We start from the raw sequence: 21,750 nt of genomic DNA, 5'->3' as shown, positions 1-21,750 counted from the left end.
TTCGCCATTTGAAAATTAAAAAAAAAAAAACCCTAAAGGTTATCATGTTAAACAAAATGAGTCAAATACAGAAAGTTAAAATATTGCATATTTTCTCTAATACACTGGGAAGAAATTAAGGGAGGGGGTTATTGATCTGAACATCAAAGAAGGATTATTGAAGAACGGGGACGAGATGAGGAAAGGGGCCAAAAGAGGTTAGTAGGAAGGGTAGATAAGATCAAAACATTTTGCATGTATGGAAACCCCTCAAAACTCATTAATATGTTCTCCTTAATGATTATAACAGAAAGAAATAGTTCTTTCTGTATGCAGAATACAGTTCATCGCTGTGTCAGTTAACTATGTTCCATGATGAAATGTCTGCCTCTTCATTCAGAGCCTAGAAAGCCAATGTAAGTAGAGCTTTGCTTTACTCCCTCTAAAGACCGTTAGCCTAGAATTCTGAGCCTCAGCTTTCCTGCAGATGGGATTACAACAGTCATCTCAGTGGGCTATTTCAACACTCAGAGGAGGGAGTCATCTGAGAATTCTCTATACATAAAAAAACATATAGAACAGCCATTGTTGTTACTCATTCATTAGTGCCAACTTCAAGTTTAAAATGACAGCATATCATCTTCATAGTAAAATAGTATATTCTGTTCTTTAATAGAAATGACTATGTGAACCAGTTAGATTGGATTTAACAAAATACAAAGGTTGCTTTTAATAACTCTTCTCTAAGCCAGGCAGTGGTGGTGCACACCTTTAATCTCAGAATTTGGGAGGCAGAGGCAGGTGGATCTCTGTGAGTTCGAGGCCAGCCTGGTCTACAAAGCAAGCCCAGGACAGTCAAGGCTACACAGAGAAGCCCTGTCTCAAAAAAAATAAAAAATAAAAAAATAAAATAACTCCTCTCTCTACTTCAATTTCTGTGTAATCATAGTCACCGCTCAATAGTGTTCCCCACTCTAATTAGCACACCTCGGAGAGGAAAGTGGGTCCAGGAAACACCTCCTATAACATGATCTGGAGTATCACCATGGAAGGGAAAGAACTTATTTAAGATGACTCAGAATGCTTCTTGCATCCAATTGGATTGATTTTTTTTTTGTTTGTTTGTTATTTAGTTTTTGGCTACCTGCCTCCCCCCACTTCCTCCCTCTTTGGGTACCAGGGTTATATTTAGAATCCATGCAGGTTCCACACACACTCAACCAGTGAGCCAACTCTGCCTTTCCCCCGTGTTTTTATTCTACACTGGAGAGAGAAAAATAATGTGTTTCATATGATTGACGATAAGTACTTTTATAACCTGAAATGTATATTTGGATTTAAAAACAAAAAATACCAAAGAATTCTCACAGGAAGCTCTCATCAGGACCTGGTCATGCTGCATGTAGCCCAGAAACCCAGGAAGTCTTCCCATTCACCCTAAATGCTGCCTGAAACACTACATAGGCTGTTTAGTCATATTGCACATAGCTTGAACACAGGTAGGCCCCTAAGCCCCGCCATTTGAGAAGTGGGTGACTATGATCAAAATATATTGGGCAAAATTCTCAAACAACTAATTTTGAAAACAAGAAGAAAAAAAAAAAGACCATTCATTGCACTGTTTGGTTTCAAGAGAGACTTACAAAAAGGTCAGGATGACATCACTTGGAACTTGGTGATTGGAGAGTAATTTCCATATGTATTTCTTTCCTTTAAGTCCTTCCTCTGAACTATCTGAAAGGTACCACCAGGAGGCTTCCTCCACAGTACTAAAGAGGCCTCACACAATGCCAAGAATAGGGAACAACTTGGAGGCAACTTGTGAAACCACATAGAAGGCCAATATTACTAAGGCAGCAACAAATCTTCTAAGAGCTTACTTTAATTTTAAAAATCTGCAGGCATAGTGGCGCATGACTTTAATCCCAGCACTTGGAGGCAGAAGCAGGTGGATCACTATGAGTTCAAGGCCAGCCTGGTCTACAAAGCAAGTCTAGGACAGGCAAGGCTACACAGAGAAACTCTGTCTCGAAAAAAAAAAAAAAAAGAAAAAGAAAAAAAAAATCTAATTTTCTCTCATTCCAACATGCAACAAAAAGTCATAGAATAAATTAAGATTGAGTATTAAATTTAACTCTATTCAAATCCCAGCACTTTCTTATAGAGCTAAATTAATAAATGATTCTGAAATTAAAATGTTGCAATCATTTTTCATCTTGGTGAATTTAGTTTAGATTAAATATTTCTCTTCCAATGGGGTATCTTTAAAACTCAAGCTAGGGCCTGGAGAGATGGTCTGGTGGTTAAGGGCCTGAGCACAGCTCTTCCAGAAGACCTAGGTTCAGTTCTCAGCACCCATGTTGGGTGGCTTACAACTGCCGGTAACTGCAGCTCCAGGGGATCGCATGCTGCTGTCTTCCCTAGGCACCTGCCCCATGTGTGCACATACTCAAAGATACACACACATATTCACATAATAAAATAAATCTTTAAAAGAAACACCTCAAGACAGTACAACTTTTTGATAAAATTAGTGTCTGTGGGGATTTGAGTAGGTATGGCCCTCGTAAACACTTGACCCATGGGGAGCGGCATTATTAGGATGTGTGGCCTTGTTGAAGGAAGTGTGTCACTGTAAGGGTGGGGTTTTAAGGTTCCGTGTGCTCAAGCTACACCCAGTGTGGCACAAGGTTTCCTTCTGCTGCCTGAAGATTAAGATATAGAACTCTCAGCTCCTCCAGCATCATGTCTGCCTGCACGCCAACATGCTCCTACCACGATGATAATGAACTAAGCCCCTGAAACAGCAAGCCAGCCTTAATGAAATGTTTTCCTTCCTTGGAGTTGCTATGATCCCAAACTAAAAGAGTGTTCAAGATCAGATTTGAGTCCATCTCTCCTCTATCATCTTAGCTCTACGTTGAGCGTAGACAGGCTTCTCAGTCTATCATATTTGACACACTGAATCCAGTAACTCTTTGATGAGGCTCCCCGGGCAATGAAGGATGGTTAAGAGCATCCCTGGCGTCTACCATCATATCACCCTATCCAATGTCAAATAAAACATCCCCAGACATGTCCACCTCTTCTGAAGCAAGGTCTCCCTGGATGTAGAGAAGAACAACTCTGAAATGACTCCCAATCGATACAAATATAAAACTTTGGGAAGCAGTCACTACTTGAGAAGTATACGTCACTACTGTAATAGCCCCAGAAAAGTTTTAGAAGTTCATCGCTTGGGCTGGAGATAGGGCTCCCTGGTAGGATGCTTGCCTACCTCACACAAATCCCTGAGTTGGATCCTTCGCATCACAAAACCAAAGTACCAGCTACACTTCTGTACACAAAAACTCATAGAAATAGGAATCTTATTTAAAATCTTTGTTCATACAGAAAGAGATAAAACTGAATAGACTGACTAAATAAGGAAAACTAACAGATTAAAGCTGCCCTTGTTAATCTTTACCAACTGATCTGTTGTTAAATTTAATCTACTACTTACCTTTCTTCTCGTAATTTCCGTACCCGCTCAGCTCTCTCTCGTTTCTCTTGTTCCTCAAGAGCTCGCTGTTCAGTTGTATCTTTCTGGATGCGTTCGCTTAAGGCATCAAAGTCTTTTGCAATGATATGCAGTAGCCAATAAAGCCCCTTCTTAATGGACTTGTCAATTTTCTTTCCATATCCTAAGACTGCTGAACAAGGTTCCTAAAACAAATCAGTTGACACAAAGATTAATAAAAGTTCGTGGCACACACCTGTAATCCCAGTACTGGGAAGGCAGAGGCAGGTGGATCTCTGTAATTTTGAGGCCAGCCTGATCAACAAAGGGAGTCAAGGACAGCAAAACGCTGTCTCAGGGTAGGGGGTGGGGGGGGGGGGAGAGAATAAAATTTCTCCACATAAACATATTCATAAACAATTATATAAAATTATTGAAAAAGCAAAATTTAAGCCAGGCTTGGTGGAACACGCCTTTAATCCCAACAGAGTTGGGTGAGTTTGAAGCTAGCCTGGTTTACAAAGCGAGTCTAGGATAGCCAAGGTTGTTACAAAGAGAAACTGTATCTTGAAAAACAAAACAAAACAAAACAAAAAAGAAAGAAAGAAAATAAAAATTTAGTCTTTTAAATTAACTTTCTTTTAAAGTAACTTTTAAATTATTTTAAATTTTAAATTTTTAAAATTATTTTTAATTCCATTTAAAATAACTTCCAAGACACAATTTTGCAGTAACTAAACCAGAAGTTGAAAAAAATTATAGATGCTATCTATGTTGCACTATAAAAGAGAAGACCAGAAGACAAACTGAATTGCCCTGAGAAAAGTACTGATATTTATTAAGAACACCTGGAAACACCAGGCTTCGTAGTTCACTCCCTTAATTCCAGCACTAAGGAGCCAGAGTCAGGAAGATCTCTGATGAGCTTGAAGCCAGCCAGGGTGACATAGACAGACCCTGTCTCAAAATAAATAGAGAGAGGAGAGAGAGAGAGAGAGGGAGGAAGAGGAGGATGGAGGGGGAGGGAGAGAGAGGGAGGAAGGGTGAGAGAGAGAGATCAAGAAAGTTTAAATTCTTATGCCAATGAATGTACAGCAACAGATACTCTTGTAAGGCTCACAACCCAATGATCATTTGCTGAAGGTGGAATAAATCCTTTGCTGTATTCCTTAAGACTGAATGACAACTCATAGCATGTTGTAATTTTTTAAAGCCATATTCAATTTCTTAAGCTAAAATTTTATACTTTTTTCTTTCTCAGTTCCAAAATTTGCAACCTGACTGATTCAATCAGAAGTAACTAAAGAGCAAACACAAAATCGTTGAAGCCACGTAGGAAAGTTGCTGGAAGTTAGTGAGACAAACAGAGGAGCTAGTGCAGCACTAACCTCCATTAACGGAACAGTGACAGAATGATTTATAATGTAAAAATTATTTTGAGATTATTTTCATTATATATCTTTTTTCTTTTATTTATTAATTTGGAGGTGTGATCACATACCACAGTACAAGAGGTCAGTAGAAAACCTGCAGGTAGCCTGGCGTGGTGGTGCTCATCTTTAGTCCCAGCACTTGGGAGGCAGAGGCAGACAGATCTCTGTGAGTTAGAGGGCAGCCTGGACTACAAGGTGAGTCCAGGACAGCCAAGGCTACACAGAGAACCCTGTCTTGAAAAACAAAACAAAACGGAAGTATAGAAGGAAGGAAGGAAAGAAGACAGACAGAAAGAAAGAAAAAAAAGAAAGAAAGGAAGAAAATAAGACTGTAGGAGACTGTTGTCTTCTTCCACTATGTGGATCCCAGGAATTGAACTCAGGTTGTTAACTTGGATGCTGTTTTTCAACTGAGTTTTCACGCAACAAAGCCACCAAAGACTGCTTTCTAGTTGACTATATAGTTATAGAAACTAAGTTTTCCGAACAAACTTGAAAAGCAATCATAATAACAGTAGTAACAGTAATAGTGATAATCAAACTACTTACTATCTGACACAGGCACTTGTGCTCGTTGACCAGCTTTTCCAGAGAGAGGCACTCGATCACATCAGCTTCTCCTAAAGCCCCTTCCTTGTCCTGCTTGTTTGCCAACCTAGGAAGACAAACGAAGTATTGTACAGCAAGCACATAGTCATGTGACATCTGAGGTGTCTTCTCCATGGTCATCTGTTTCCTGGACTTAAATAGAGCAACTACAGAACAAGGTGGTTCAGGGAATACTGAAGCACAGATTTTATAACTTGTCATATTTACTGCTCTAAAATGCAGTGTGAAAGAACCAGCTACTAAAAGAAAAAGCAGCCAATAAGAAAGTATAAGCAATCAATAGACCGATTAAAAAAACAAAACAACAGCAACAAAAAACTATCACTAGTTTTTTTGTTGTCGTTATTAGTTTTTTTGGTTGTTTGGTTTTTGTTGTTGTTTTGTTTTGTTTTGTTTTGTTTTAGAATCAGGCTTCTTTCCACAGCCCATTGATGAAAATTCAGGCCCTGTCTTCTACTTAGAAACGATGCATTACATTTCACACTGGAGTGACAAGACAGCAACTGTGGAAGTCAGAATGGAGGTTTCCCCTAGTCCACTCCTCCTCTGTGCACATTTTCATTAGTTCTTAGTTCGGCTTCACACTGCTCCTTTTGAAAAACGTAAGCAAACGTGGAGGTAGTACTTCAAAGTTTACAGTTGAGCACTATGGACAACATTGTTTCTTCTGTGCCATGAGTTGTTTTGTTTTTTTTTTTAACACAAAATTGAGTCCTGAGATTTTCTTGATGCACAATAAAGAAATCTACATGTCACTGTAGGCTGCAAAATGACCTATCATACAAATGGCCGAGCATTCATTGGTTTGCCGGTCTTGCACTGAAGGATTGCTTCTTTGCTTTCAGGCAGAGTGCTGTGAAGGAGCCATTTTATTTGGTAGGGGAAGTGGGGAAAACAGACTTGGGAAATCAATCTAACTTTTACTTTGATTATAGCAATGTCCATCCCAACTCGAAACAGTTTCTCCACTGGGATGGGGATACCAAAAAAACTAAAGGTTTGGAAATTTTACACTACGAAAGAATTTTCATTCCTAAATTTCCTTGTAAGTACCTCTTACTCGTAGAAATTAATTTTGAATTTCTATAATAACATAATAAATAAATAGTACTATAGAACTTTGCTATTCTACCCTGAAAGTTATAGAAGCTTACTCTAAAAATAACAATATAAAAAGAAAGGTGAGATGGAGGTTCAAAGACAAAAGTCCTCTCTTGCTGTCACTCTTCTAAATTTTTATAATTTTGTGAGTAAACCCCTATGGGATTTCCAAACAGAAGAGAATTCGGTGATAAACAGACCCTACACATCTGCACACAAGGCTTCATTCCATTCCTACTTATGCCTACTTCATCCTGTACTTTCAGGTTCTGATATCTGCCAAGAGGCCTTTGTCTAGCTAGAGCAGCATTTTTCAGAAGTAAGGCACTCTGCAGGTAGTGTAGACCAGGAACACAGAATGTACTCTACCTGTGTGGACAATTTAACAAGGACTTCCTGTCACCAATGAGCCTCGGTGAAAACGATCTTCCTTTAATCTAAGGAACAGGTAAGGAACAGGTAGAACCAGATTCTCCGGGTGTTAAGTGTGAAGTAAGCAATCTGTGCTTCTCATTTGATAGTAACAGCAAATGTACAACTTTATCTCCAACTTATTTGACTTCGTTGTTTGGCTTTCAATTAACTGTGTGAGAACCATAAAGAGAGCCTGTGGCTTAGAAGTGACTTAGCATTTGATCAAGCATTACGCTCCATGGCACTCGGGTTTTCTCTCAGACTACGGACTTTAACACCACGCGTGGGAAAACAAGAACAAGACAGCCAGGTAAGTGAATTATTCTGAATTTATGTGTGTGTGTGTGTGTGTGTGTGTGTGTGTGTGTGTGTGTGTGTGTGTGCTGTTTAAAGTGAAATATCATGAAACTGAAATCCAGGTGTGATGTGACAGTAAAGAATGGCTCAGCAGGTCCTTAGGTTACTTTTGCGTCTAGATTTGAACAGAGCTGCAAGCAGCTGACCTATCCTTTCTATGATGAACTAAGACTGAGGGGGAGTTATCAGCCTTACATGAAAGCATTACTCTAATTGTATAAAAACAACTTCTCCTTTTAGAAAAACTAGAAAACGGATCTCATGAAAATAAGTCTGCACTTCTTTCATTAGAGACAATAACTAATAATGCTGTGCTTACTTTAGATAGGACTCTTGAACAGAACTTTATGGCCCAATTTGGCAGGAAAATATTAATTTCTTCATCCCCAGGACCTGGTAAACCTAATTTGAAGAAATTCTAAAATAGTTTTGTTGGGACTACTATAAAATGTCAAAGCAATCAAGCATTTTAATGTTGTAGACAGTATGTTGAAACTTCTTAAATTATGAATTTAACATAGTCTTTTTCAAGCTACTAGTTCAACTTAATGTTTAAATGGGCACAATTTAAATTAAATGTATTTCCTCAGTTATATTTGTTACCATATCTGAAATTAAGTTATTCAAATCAAAATGATGACTTTTGTAAATAATTTAAAAGTAGGTATTAAGTTGGCCATGTAACACACAGACAGTCTTCCTTCAAAGCTATGCACTATGAAATTTAATATGAAGCTCTTTATATACATTCAATTCACCTGAATCAGATAGGCCAACATTTTTTTAAACTATTAAAAGAGAAATGACCTTATGAAACAAATTAGTTCAACAAGACAGCACATCTACATAGACTCCAAAGCAGAATACTGAAGGGATGCATCACTGAGGCTGTCAGCTAATTCAAGCCTAGAGATTATGTATAATAAGATCCTTGAACTGGAGAAATGCTGAAATTTGCCTTTATACACAATAATAAAATGTATTTCTTGAAGTACTTACTAATCAACATAGTAACCACAGTAAGAACTTTTTAAAAAAGTGTATTTTCTTTCTTCCTTCCTTCCTTTCTTTTTCAAGACAGAGTTTCATTGTGTAGCCCAGCCTATCCTGGAACTCACTCTGTAGACTAGGCTGGCCTTGAACTCACAGAGATCCACTTCCCTCTGCCCCACCCCACCCCCAAGCTCCCATGCTAGAATAAAAGGCATACACCACCAACCACCCAATAGTGCATTTCTAAAGGCGCTAGGCAATGCATACTAATGTTTGTCTCTAGGAATATGCATTCTCTGTAACAGGGTAGAGAAAGCTTCCTTTGAGTCACTCCATATATTTTTCTCTTTCTCACAAAAAACTATTACAAATTATTGCCATATGCATCAACTATTGTCCTTTTTTTTTTTCTTTTTCTTTTCTCAAACACCACGTTTAAGTTCACAGACATAGTAAACATAATGGGTGAAATTCAAACCACACAGCAAATTTAAAAACTTACAGTAGTAAATTAAACCTACTGGCAGACCATCTTATCTTCTGCCACACTAAGAATACTACCTGAAATAATAATCCCAGGAATTTCATCTAGCCTAACCAATATTTCTTATGAGTTTCATAGTTTTTGCATTCATTAACTGTATTCAAAATTTAAATTCTACTATGCTTAGATTCTAATTTATGGATGTAAAATTAAACAGGAAACAGTTGTGCCTTCAGTTATGAACACCATCTGCTAGAAAATGCATACACATATGTATGCAGTAGTGTGGTCATTACTTACATTAAGTGAGGTTTTACATAGACAAACTACTGAAAGAAAAGGCTGACTATGTTAGCACTGCAAAGCTCATCACTTGTGTCTTTATCAAGGCTGACAGCTATTTTAGAAAGAGTTCCTTTCTGTTTGAAATATAGAGGAATGCTTGAATATTAACCTTAATTTTAAAACTATCAATTTAGGGCTGTGGTGTTATCAACTTAAGGAAGTGGTGGTGCACTCTTTTAATCCCAGCTCTTATATGGCAGAGGTAGGTGGGTCACTAAGTTCGAGGCCAGCCTGGTCTACAAGCCAAGCCCAGGACAGCCACCCTGTCTTGCCAAAAAGAAAAGAAGCAAACAATTTACACAACAAAAATAACAAGAAAAATCAACATTTACATTCAGAATTTTAGATGCACTAAGATAGGAAAGATGTTTTCTTCAAAACTGTCAAATACAAATAGCCAAAAGAATGTAACATTTATATAATTCCTGATTGTCATGGTTCTTCTTGCTATAGATAGTTTATTGTATATAATGTGTTACGATATAAATGTATAGGTAAAAAAAATTTAAAAATGTTTAAAGAAACTTGCTTTATTTAAAAATAAAATTATTTTTCAAGGCCAGCCTGGTCTCAAAGTGACTCCAGGCCAGCCAAGACTACACAGAGAAACCCTGTCTCTGAAAAAAAAAGTTTTAAAATATATTTATATAATGACAATTATAAAATAATGACAATTTCTCTTAAAGAAACTATACCAATAGTTGTAAAAGTAGCAAAAAGTGGCAGGTTCTAATAAAGAAGGGGGAACACAACCACCACAGTTACCAGGAGAAATTAAACGAAGCTACGCTGGACTAGAAGAAAAAAAGAGTATCTTTGAGGCTGGGACTTAGGGTTTAGATATTACAGAAAAGAAAACTGAATTTCCTAGATGATCTGAGGAAAACAGACCATGCTCTGTACAGACATAAAAAAAATATCTATTTTAATTTGCCCAGGATTACAGCAGGAAATGAGGTATGTAATTGAATTACAAAAATCACAGAAAACTGAGGTAACAATCCATCTCTCCCTATCTATCTATCTACCTATTTATCTATCTATTATCTATCTATCTACCCATCTATTCTTTCTTTCTCTTTGTTTCTATCTTTCTATCTACCTGCCTAGCTATCTATACACAATTATAAATGTGTATGTTTATGTGTCTTTTTGCAATGCTATAGAGTATCGTGCATGTCTGGGCAAGCTTTCTACCACTGAGAGATGTCTGCAGCTTCTAGGTCTGCACTTAAAGTACCTGGACAACAGTGGACAGATTCCATGGGCTCTCATGGGAACAACCGAACAACATTAGAATTAATCCGTAACTTAATGGGGCACTGAGGGCATTCCCTCAGAATACAATAACCTAACCCACCTTACTCTCTTGAGACAAGGTCTCTCACTGACCAAAGGTTGATTTTATTTTTTTAGTTTTGGGCCAGGCTGTCCAGCTGACCAACCCCATGAAGCCTTCAGTCCCTCCCCAGCACTAGGATAGAAGCATATGCAGCCACACCTTGTTCTTACGTGGGTGCTATGGATACACAGGTCTTCATGCTTGTGCACCAAGTGTTCTCCCTGAACGATCTCCTCAGTTCTTACCTCATTTGTTTAGTTCATGTACCAGGGATAATGAATAGAAAATACATACTGATAGATTCTTAAAGAGTCCCTTAAAGTGCTTTTTAGTCAAATATAAAAGCTGGCTGAGCATGATGGCGCCTGTCTTTAATCCCCGCACTCAGGAGGCTGAGGCAGGTAGATCTCTGAGTTTGAGGCCAGCCTGGCCATATAGCTAGTTCCTGGTTAGTCAAGATTACCCAGTTAGAACTGCCACTCATATAAATGAGCAAATAAATGTTACGGTATTCCTTCAGAGAACAGGAAAATAACGTCCTTTACAGAGGTCAAAGTGAAACATTTTGGCTTCCCAGATGTGGTAATAAAGTTAAGCTTCCAAAATGTTTTTTACAAGGACATAGTGTGCTAGAATAGGAATAGGAAAGATGCTGTCTTAAACCAATGAACTCAGCTGGATGTGGTGGCACACGCCAGAGTCCCAGCACTCAGAAGGCAGAAGTGGATGGAGCTCTGTGAGTTCGAGGTCAACCTGGTTTACAAAGTGAGCTCAGGACAGCCAAGGCTACACAGAGAAACCCTGTCTCGAAAAACCAAAAGAACAACAACAACAACAATAACAAAAACTCCAAAAAACTTACACTTTAGAAAACAGCTTTTCTATGGCATCAATAATTTGCTTCCAGGTTTTTGAAAATGAAAGGGTGTCCCCATCCAAATATGTTAGAGGGGCTGGAGAGATGGCTCAAGAGTTAAGAACACTGACTGCTCTTGCAGAGGTCCTGAGTTCAATTCCCAGCAACCACATAGTAGATCACAACCATCTATAATGTGATCTGATGCCCTCTTCTGTCATGCAGGCAGAGCACTGTAAACATAGTAAATAAGTAAGTTATAGTTAGTGTTGTAATGCCTGTGAGAGGTTCAGAGCTTGAACCTCTCTATATGGAGATAGAGACAATCAGAAAGGTGGAACTGAGGTCTCCAAATAATCAAGATGGAGCCTGTGTGAACGCACATGGACAGGAATGTGAACAATAACCATTCCAAGCTTTAACTCGTGGCTTTAAAATAGTTATTACTGTGCCGTACCTTGTTGGGCAAATATAATTAGGTAGAATTTTTTACAAATGTAATTTAAATTTCACAAGGAATTACAAGTTAAATTTATTACAAAGCTAATAATCTTTTCACTGTAACTCTTGAAATTTAGAATTAAGGATTTAGACTCTTGAAATTTGTATTAAGGATTATATTGACTAATTAGCTATAATTAATTATAATCCATAATTATATATGATAATTGTTTAGTATAGTTAAAAGGAGGAAATTGCTGGGTATAGTGATGCATATCTGTAACCTCAGCACTTCAGAAGCAGACACTAGAGGATTATGGATAAAATAGCAAGACCTGCTTTAAAAATCCAATGGCCAGTGCTGGTGAGATGGCTCAGTAGGTAAAGGTGCCTGCTGCCAAGCCTGATGACCTGAGTTCAATTCCTTGTGATCCACATGGTAGAAGCAAAGAACCAAATCCCAACTCAAAAAGTTGTTCTCTGACCTCCATACATGGGCTGTGCCACACACAGGAACACACATATGCAAAACACTGTGCTACTAATTATAAAATAAAAAGGGAAAGCTAAAAAGATGAGATATAAAATCTTTTAGTTATAATTGTTTCTTCTAGTATTAAAACCTTTACTGATCAAACTGATTTTTTATTTAAATAGCGGACATAAATAATAATATTCTGGATTATATTCGATACATTCCCTCTGTTTTATTTCCGAGACCTATGGAAAGAGGTGAAGAAATATGTCTAGAAAATATACCTAATACACAGTTCCATAATTATGTCCCTAACATATCTAATCTGTTATATATCTAATATATCTAATCTTATATTCCTCTGTGACAAATTTTCTAAATTTAATATCAAACTTTATTATTGTTATTCACTATGTCTGCGAAACTTACTACTTTGGTAATTCCAATCCAACAGCCTGTACCAGATGGTAAAAAAATTATTCCTTGCATGGGAATTAAAAAACCAAATAAATTAGGCCTAGATAGATATTTTAAGTTGATAATGACAAGATGTGAGGGAGACTGATTTATATTCATAATTTTAGACGCACCAAGATAGGAAAGATGTCTTCTTCAAAGCTATCAAATACAAACAGCCAAAACACTAAGAATATAATATTTATATAATTCCTGATTGGGTCATGGTACTTCTTGCTATAGGTAATCTATTGTATATGTGTGTAATAATATAAATGTATATGAAAAATGTTTAATTAATTAAAAAATAAAATAATCAAGACAAGAAAGAAAAAAGAAAACTGAATGAAGAAGGTAATGGGCAAGAAGAAACCTTTTCCAGCTTAGAAAATTTATATTTTAAATTTGAATTTGCTATTACAATATCATATCAGTGTGGAGAGGGCTTGTCTACAAAAATAGTTGAAGTAAATAAACAATTCAAATGTCCTGTAGACAACAGATACTTGCAACACGAGAGTTCAGTAATAAAATGACACAGCAAGTATTGAAACAAATAGATAACATATGAGAGAGCTTTTTCTGTTAAAAGGCTTTATCCTTTGTGATATGGTGTCTTTCCTACATGCTCAACCTATCCAGTTACTTGTTTAGAATTTGCAGTATGCCGAGATAAACTTTCCTTCTAGGTGCTGGCTTTTCCTTTAAGAGATACAAAAGGAGCATTTTAACTGAACCTGTGTTGAGAAAAGATGAGGGTGAGAAAATGCAAAAGAGGAACCAGGAAAGTACTCAGGGGATGACAGTGATCCAAGTGAAATAATGATGCTATGGGCCAGAGTGGAAGAGTGGCTGGCTCCAAATATACTAAGGAAGAAAGACTGATAAATTTTATTTGTTGTTTGGAAATGAGCTAAGATATGAAATCTTGAAAAAGAAAATAATCAAGAAAGACTCTGGAGCTTTTCAATCAGAGTCACTGAAAGATGAGTGCTGCCCCTGACTGGTCTAGAACAACAGAGCCATTGAGATGTTGCACAGTTGCTTCAGACACACACACCTCCAGGGGGCTGGGCAGGCAGACAGGGCTGTGAGAGTAATGGAGACTGAAGATATGACATGGAATGAGCAGTATTTAGTACCATGAAACTAAAAATAATGGTGGGGCTGGGAAGTGATGTCACATGAGGCAGATAGATCTCTCTGAGTTTGAACCTGGTCTACAAAGCAAGTCCAGGACAGCCAAGACTACACAGAGAAATGCTATGCAACAAACAAAGGAAATAAAGCAAGAAGAAGGAGGTAAGGAAGAAACAAAGAAGAAAGGGTGGATAAGAATCTTCACTTTAGCTGAGCGTGGTGGCGCACATCTGTAATCCCAGTACTCTGGGAGGAGGAGGCAGACAGATTTACAAAGGGAGCAACTCTATCTCGAAAAACAAAACAACAATAAAAGAATATTCACCTTGTAAGCATTCCAAAGTTCAGAGGTAGGAGAGATGAGAAGCCAGGGGTCAGGGGGAGGGTGGGAAAAAAGATAAATGGTCAAACACCTTTTTTGGAAAGCATCTCAATACTAATTTTTCCTGATATGGCTGATGGGGTAAAACCATCAAGTCGTGTTGCTTGTACCTCCAAAAACATTCCCCAACAACAACAGAGATAAACATGTGGTTTATCTCTGTTTTTAATTACTGATTTTCTCATAGACCACTCTGTTACACAGGGAAACAAGTCTATATACAACAAGTAAAAAAATTTTTTGAAAACAAAATTCAACCCAGTGCCACAATTGTTCTTTCGTGCCTTCTACTTCTATAGTAAAACTCACATTCCTTATTTCTCACACACGCCAATAATGATCTGCCTCCTATCCACCTTCCAGATTTCTTTCCCCTCTATTAATTTTCCTTCTCAATTTCTATCTACACGGGTATTAATTTTGTTCTTCAATTACCTCAGTCATGGGCTGGAGAGACAGCTTAGCAGTTAAAATAGTATACCTTTCTTGCCGAGGACCTGCATGCCATTCCTAGCACCTCCATCAGGCGGCTCACAACTGCCTTTAACTCCAGCTCTAGAGCATCTAACACGCCTTGGGCCTCCACAGGCATCTGCATTCATGTATGACTATCCATCCGGAAACACACACACATACACATAGTTGGAAATAAATCTTTATGAATCCATCAGTCTTCCTGGTTCAGCGTTCTATCTCCTATACAGAGCCTAGACTCAATGGCCTCTTCACCTGCCTGGCTTCCCAGTATTTAGGACTCACAAATATCTCCTTATAGAGGCCTTGCTTGATTATATGTGAAGACACAGATGATCTTATGTATCTCTTTAATTCTAATTTCATAAACTAGTTCATCTCAGGACAGTTCTACATGCTTAACCCCTTTAACACTCCTCTCATATAATTCCCACTCCAATGACGCTTGGAATGATGCTATGTTTAACCATGCTATATAGACAAGACTTTCACACTACAGAAAATAATTGTAAAAGTGATCTTCTCTTTCACAGGGTAATGGCTTAAACTTATTTCAATGGCTTTTCACTTTGTACAGCTTTCTATTTTTACTCCCTTTGTTCCTCTGGGAATTCCTAATTTATGAGTTTCCACCACAAAGCATCCAACCCTCAATGTGCCATGAATATCATAAGTTAAGTGGCACAAGTATATTTCTTAGCCTATTATATTAGTACTGATTATTCTGGTGGCTCTGATTAAAAGCATGTATTAAAGTAAAATATTTTGTCATAGATAACTGCTATCACATCAAGGCTGTTTAGTAGATGTTAATATGGTTTCTAAAGTACTTGATATTTCAAATCTTTTCCTGTTAAGGATTTTTTTACTTTTATATTTAGTATATGCTTGATGTTACTTTAATCTCTGATTCTCAATGCAACTTCGGGAGACTAAGGTAATTCTACACTAAGCACCATGAATATATCTGATACCTATATGTGTAGATGAAATGATCAAACTTGTTGATTTTTTTTTAAAAACTGTATAAATATGCCAAACACTGGTTCTCCCAGTACCACATTCTATCAGTGCTTTATCTGCTCAATATTAAGAAAATGCACAGAGATCAATGAGCTGTTTCAAAACTATGAAAGCATTCGGTGTCTTTCCAAACTCTAGGGTTAAGAAAATAATATTGCGGTTTATTACCAAGAAGAGCTTCGAGCCATTTAATTATATTTATGTGTGTACCATTACCTTATTATTATATATAATTACATGTAACTTGTTTCCATTTGATTTGATGCTGTGGACAATTAGGAGCACTAGGTAAAAATGTAAATATTATCAGCACTCTCAGATAAGAATATATAAACATGTTCTCAAGTATCTAAAGATGGACCATAATATAAATTCCTACATAGTTTTGCCCTAGGAGTTTTAAGATCCTTGGAAACAACTGGCAGGAATGAGAGGCCAACATAATCAAATCAACAATATTTTTCATGTATGCAATGGATATGTAAACAAGGCTATATAAAATATGCTAACTCAAAAGCCTCGTGTTATATATATTACTTAACATCAACATCAAATTTACTGTGTCATTATGTTTGTTTTAACTGAATTATGCATGTTTAGCAAAATAAGTATATTTTTAAAGACTCTTCTGTGCACAAGCGTTTTGCCTAAATGCATGTACGTCCTCACAAAGACGAGAAGAGGCTCCCAGGAACTCAAGTTACATACGGTGGAGAGCGGCCATGTGGGTGCTGGCAAAGAAGCCCTGGTCCCTAGAAGAGTAACATGTATTCCTAACTGCTGAACCATATCTCCAATCCAAGAAAAATGTGTCTATTTTAAACAATCATACATTACATTAAATGTGAAAGGTGTCTTTAATAAATTTACCATTTTAGGAAGTTAAAGGTCAATCCTAAAAGTGAAAGTACAGCCAAAAAAACTTTTGTAACAGAAAGTTATGTTGCAGACAGTATGATGACACGGATGAACTTAAGAGGGCAACTGTGTCTTCACCATTGCTTTCTCAGCTACTGTACTCACTTAAATAAGATTTCAGCAGGAGCAACCATCCAAAATAACTCTCAAAGTATCTTCCATTGCTCTCCCTATTTTGGTAATATCTATGAGAAACTTATTTTTTATTTTCCTTCTTTTCTCTTTTAGCTAAGTTCTTACTATATAGTTCAGGTTAGCTTCAAATGCCTTATGTAGCCTAGGATAGCCTAGAATTTGCTGCTCTCTTGCCTTAGCCACCACTCCTTGATATTTAAAAATCAATTTAAAAAACTTCCCGTTTTTGGTAAGAGACACATAGCTATCTCTCATCCAACTGCTCACGGGGAAAATCAGCAACTTATTTGCTCAATTCCATTATTTTTGTTTCTTAGGAGGAAAAGGAAGATGAAAGATCGACTTCAAGAATTAAAACAGAAAACCAAGGAAATGGAACTCTCTCGGGACAGCCACTTGTTTGCGGAAGCAGAAGAACCAGGCGTGCTTGTCCAGCATGCTGTTATTTATGAGAAAGAGCCTGTAGTTGAGAGACACCTACATGAGATCCAAAAGCTGCAAGAGAATATTAATAGCTTTGTTGATGATGTTCAACAATTTGGACAGCAACAAAAAAGCCTGGTGGCTTCCATGAGAAGGTTTAGTCTACTTAAGCGAGACTCTACCATTGCAAAGGAGATAAAAATCCAAGCAGAACACATAAACAGAGCCTTGGGTGAGTTAGTCAAAGAAGTGAAAAAGTCAGAGGTGGAAAATGGTCCATCATCAGTGGTCACAAGGATACTCAATTCTCAGTACACTGCAATGTTCCGCCACTTTCAGCAAACCATGTTTCTGTACAATGACACGATAGCTTTAAAACAAGAAAAATGCAAGACGTTTATTGTCCGTCAGCTCGAAGTGGCTGGAAAAGAAGTGTCCGAAGAAGAAGTAAATGACATGCTTCAAAATGGCAAATGGGAAGTTTTTAACGAAAGCTTACTTACAGAAACCAGCATCACTAAAGCCCAACTCTCAGAGATTGAACAGAGACACAAAGAACTTGTGAATCTGGAGAACCAGGTGAAGGATCTCCGGGACCTTTTCATTCAGGTATCTCTTCTGGTGGAGGAGCAAGGAGAGAGCATCAACAGCATTGAGGTAATGGTCAACAGCACAAAAGATTATGTTAACAATACCAAAGAGAAGTTTGGACTGGCTGTAAAATACAAAAGAAGAAACCCCTGCAGGGCCCTGTGCTGTTGCTGCTGCCCATGCTGTGGCTCCAAATAAAGACGCTATTTTAGAAACTTAAACTTTCTCAGGGTTGAAGGCTAAGGCGGCCACACTCCAGAGTCTTCATTTGGTTGTCTTCATTTCATGAATCTAGTCACGGGCATTTTATCATTGCTAACTGGTCATTTTCCCCTTCAACATTTACCCACTAAAAAAATTACAGGAACTGCTAAAGCCAGTGACACAAGACAAGCATATACTTAAAATTTACAGGTTAAATCAACGTGAATGATCTTACGCCAAACACACTGGTGGATGCCTTTAATCTCAGCGCTCAGGAGGCAGCGGTAGGCAGATCTCTGAATTCCAGGCCAGCCTGGTCTACAAAGAGAGTCCAGACCAACCAAGGTTACACAAAGAAACCCTGACTCGGAAAAAAATAAAAAAGTATATTTGATGATGGACTCAACAGCTGAGTGGATACTTATGGCTATTATCTCCACTGTTCCTTTTAAATTTTTATTTAAGAGTTCTACAGATACTTGGTTATAACTGTTCTTAAATTATTTATCATGAAAACTAAGACTATTAAGTACTATTTAACAGGTATAACTCAATTATACCCAGATAAACTTTTTAAAATTCTGTTAATATTTTATCATGCTTTTAAAGGGAAAATTAAGCACACATTTGTTGCAAGGCAGTGAATAATATTCTGTTCCACTGCCACATTTTCATTTCATCATATCAATATTAATGGGTTCAACAATGACATTTCCACACGTGCACTTCGTGCTTGATCATATCCACCGTCTTGTGTCTCTCTAACCTTTCTCTGGTAGTTGCTTTACTACTTTCAGTTTGTTTCCTCCCCTCTTCATATTCTAGAGTGTACACACAAGAGAAAAAATATATTTGTCTTTCTCTCTCTGGATAATTTCACTTAACACGGGTGACACCAATTGTTATCCATTTCCTTTTTTTTTTTTTTTTTTTGGTTTTTCGAGACAGGGTTTCTCTGTGTAGCCTTGGCTGTCCTGGACTCACTTTGTAGACCAGGCTGGCCTCGAACTCACAGCAATCCGCCTGCCTCTGCCTCTCAAGTCCTGGGATTAAAGGCGTGTGCCACCACACCCGGCTTGTTATCTGTTTTCTTACATATGACTTGATTTTGTTCTTCTACATGGCTTCTGAGTTGATGGGCACCTAGGTTCATGCCATATCATAGCTATGATAAATAATTTCTTATGGCTATGTCTTCAATTGCTTAGTATTATCCTAGCCTAAGCACAACATATTTTTTATCAGTTGTTGAATATTTTGTATGATTTATTTCCACACTTTTTTGTTTTGTTGTTGTTGTTATTTTTTGTTTTTTGTTTTTTTAGAGACAGTATTTCTTTGAGTACTCTTGGCTATCCTGGGCTCACTTTGTAGATCAGGCTGGGTCAAACTCACAGTGATTTGCCTACCTCTAACTCCTAAGTGCTGGGATTAGAGGCATGTACCACAACACCTGGCCCTTTATTTCCACACTTTATACAAAGTAAAACCAACATTTTTTCTTTTCAGAATATAACAATCTGAAAGAGAAAACTAATTCTTGAAAGAGTTTATCGATCAATAGTTGAAATATACTAGTTCTGGAACCCAAAGACAAAAATAATAAATGAACAAATAAAAAAAATACTATTAAGGACATTTGGATACATGTTAAAACCACTAAACTGGTTTAAGTGGTTTGAATTTATTTGGCACATTGAAACACTACATCGTGAGTTATAATACTCAAATCCATTTACAGAATAACAGGAACTGTGCATGCCATGATTTCATCTGAATTCACATGCTAACACAGGCATTCAAATCCTCATTTATAGCCGGGCTGATGGCGCATGCTTTTAATCCCAGCACTTAGGAGGCAGAGGCAGGCGGATCTCTGTGTATTCTAGGCCAGTCTGGTCTACAGAGTGAGTCCAGAATAGCCAGGGCTACACAGAGAAACCCTGTGTAGAAAAACAAAAAATAAAATAAAAAATCAAATCCTCATTTATAAGTAGAGCCAAAAAGGTTCAGAAAGAATCAGTAACTTTCTGGGCTATCATGATTGCACACCTGTAATCCCCATTTTGTGCTAGAAGATTCCTGGGAGTTCAACGTCAGCCTGGGCTACAGGGTGAGATCTTTGCTCAAGGATACAAAGGAAAGAAGAATAAGAAGGGAAATAATGGAGAGGAGAAAAGGGGGATGGTGAAGGAAGAAAGGGGAAGAGAAGAGACCTTCTTGAGGTCTGTCTGATTCTAAAGATCTTAATCTCAAAATACTAAGGTCTAGAATGAAAACAGTGATACAGGAGATTCGTGGCAACATGATGATGCTCAGCAGCACTGTCCAATCTTTGTTCTTGTAAGGTTTTAAGAGTGTGATAGGGACAGAAGAGGGTGACATGGGTGAAGAAGGCTATGAGTGCAAGTCCACAGTGTAAGTAAAGAAAGAGGGCAGCTAAAGGGCTATACGGCAGCAAGACAAAGCTCACGCCAATGGCTTCTTAACTTCTGAGAGTGGAGAACTCAGTGGATGGAATCAAGCAAGGCAATCACATCCTTGTCTAAGAAATGGCTGGCTACTCGAACCAGGGGTTTCTAATGCAGGAAGGACCCATGTCACTACTCCAATCGCTAAACTGGACTAACACAACTACAGCTCATATTATGCTGACAAGGAATTTTAACCAATGGCTCCAGAGTTATTCTGGATAAAAGTATTAGACAACTCAACCAGACTTCAAAAAGGTGATTTATTAACTCTCAAAGATTACACAAGAAAGAGGTCTACAAACCGCATCGATCTTCTTAGGACATTGCTATGAACTAGGGCTCATGAAAATTTCAACATAGGAGGTTATGTAATGACCCTTCCAGTTCAGTTTAGTTTATAAGCAACCAAACAGTGACTTGTACCACTAATGCAAAGTGAAGTAAATACTCATATTTGCTAAGCTAACAGATGCGTAGATGTATAGATACAGAAAAGAAAACTAAAGAAAATAAATAACTATTTGGTTAAAAATACATGTATTCCTCCATTGATAAATAATAGTGATTAATATTTTATTTTTACTTTAGAACAAATGGGTTTCTGTTAAACATTTTCAAAGACTACTTTAGTCTGTAGGGCTCAACAAAGTACACCTTCCATATATATTTCTATTAATATTTTGCTCTGGATTTAATAACAGTGTGATTCAGTTCTACAGTTGACGTAACCTCTTTAATCAAACCCTTAAAAGTTTAAAAGCATAGGTTTTACCAATAAATGAGCCAATAAAGTTTTAATTTTATAATCAAAGCTTCAAATGGTCTGTTTTAAAAACCTTCATCTGCTATAAAAAGGCACAAAGAAGAAACTGCTCTTACATTTTTTTACTGTAGATATGATGGCTTGGTGTGTTTTATACCTTAGTGATAATTACAAGAATGAGGGCAATAGTTACTTCCTCAGAGGAGCAGCAGGAGCTGATGGACTTTTGCTCTGCTCTATCTCACATTACAGCACCATCTGGCGTTCATTGTGCACAACTGCTACAAACACAAACTTCCTTTCTCAATGTCCTTTAGATATTTTCTGGCTTAAGGGCAAAACGCAGCATGTATGACTGGGATAATAAAGCTGGATCACATGTGCAATAAAGAAATATGAAAGTTCATAATGAGAAATTAAAGTGTCATTAGAGAAGGAG

General features: G+C 37.4%; 2 protein-coding genes across 3 annotated transcripts in view; one reads left to right on the top strand and one right to left on the bottom strand.

Annotated features, from left to right (window-relative positions):
- ARL13B (ARF like GTPase 13B) overlaps positions 1–21,750 on the bottom strand; it is a 60,697-nt gene that overhangs the window by 17,791 nt on the left and 21,156 nt on the right. For both annotated transcript variants that reach the window (XM_084800470.1, XM_084800471.1), the window contains exons 4-5: positions 5,461–5,566; positions 3,482–3,684 (exon numbers count right to left, since the gene is read on the bottom strand). In XM_084800470.1, the coding sequence (XP_084656596.1) occupies positions 3,482–3,684; positions 5,461–5,566 (309 nt within the window). The remainder of the gene's footprint in view (positions 1–3,481; positions 3,685–5,460; positions 5,567–21,750) is intronic.
- STX19 (syntaxin 19) lies at positions 6,872–18,673 on the top strand. Its single transcript, XM_084802366.1, has 2 exons — positions 6,872–7,345; positions 17,174–18,673. Exon 2 carries the CDS (start codon positions 17,187–17,189, stop codon positions 18,066–18,068), a length of 882 nt encoding a protein of 293 aa, XP_084658492.1. The 5' UTR covers positions 6,872–7,345; positions 17,174–17,186; the 3' UTR covers positions 18,069–18,673.

The sequence above is a fragment of the Acomys minous genome (genome assembly GCF_964271855.1).
Source record: "Acomys minous genome assembly, chromosome: 11".
NCBI lineage: Eukaryota > Metazoa > Chordata > Mammalia > Rodentia > Muridae > Acomys > Acomys minous.
The sequence above is the reverse complement of the archived record's forward strand: the minus strand, read 5'-3'. Positions and strand labels throughout refer to the sequence as shown.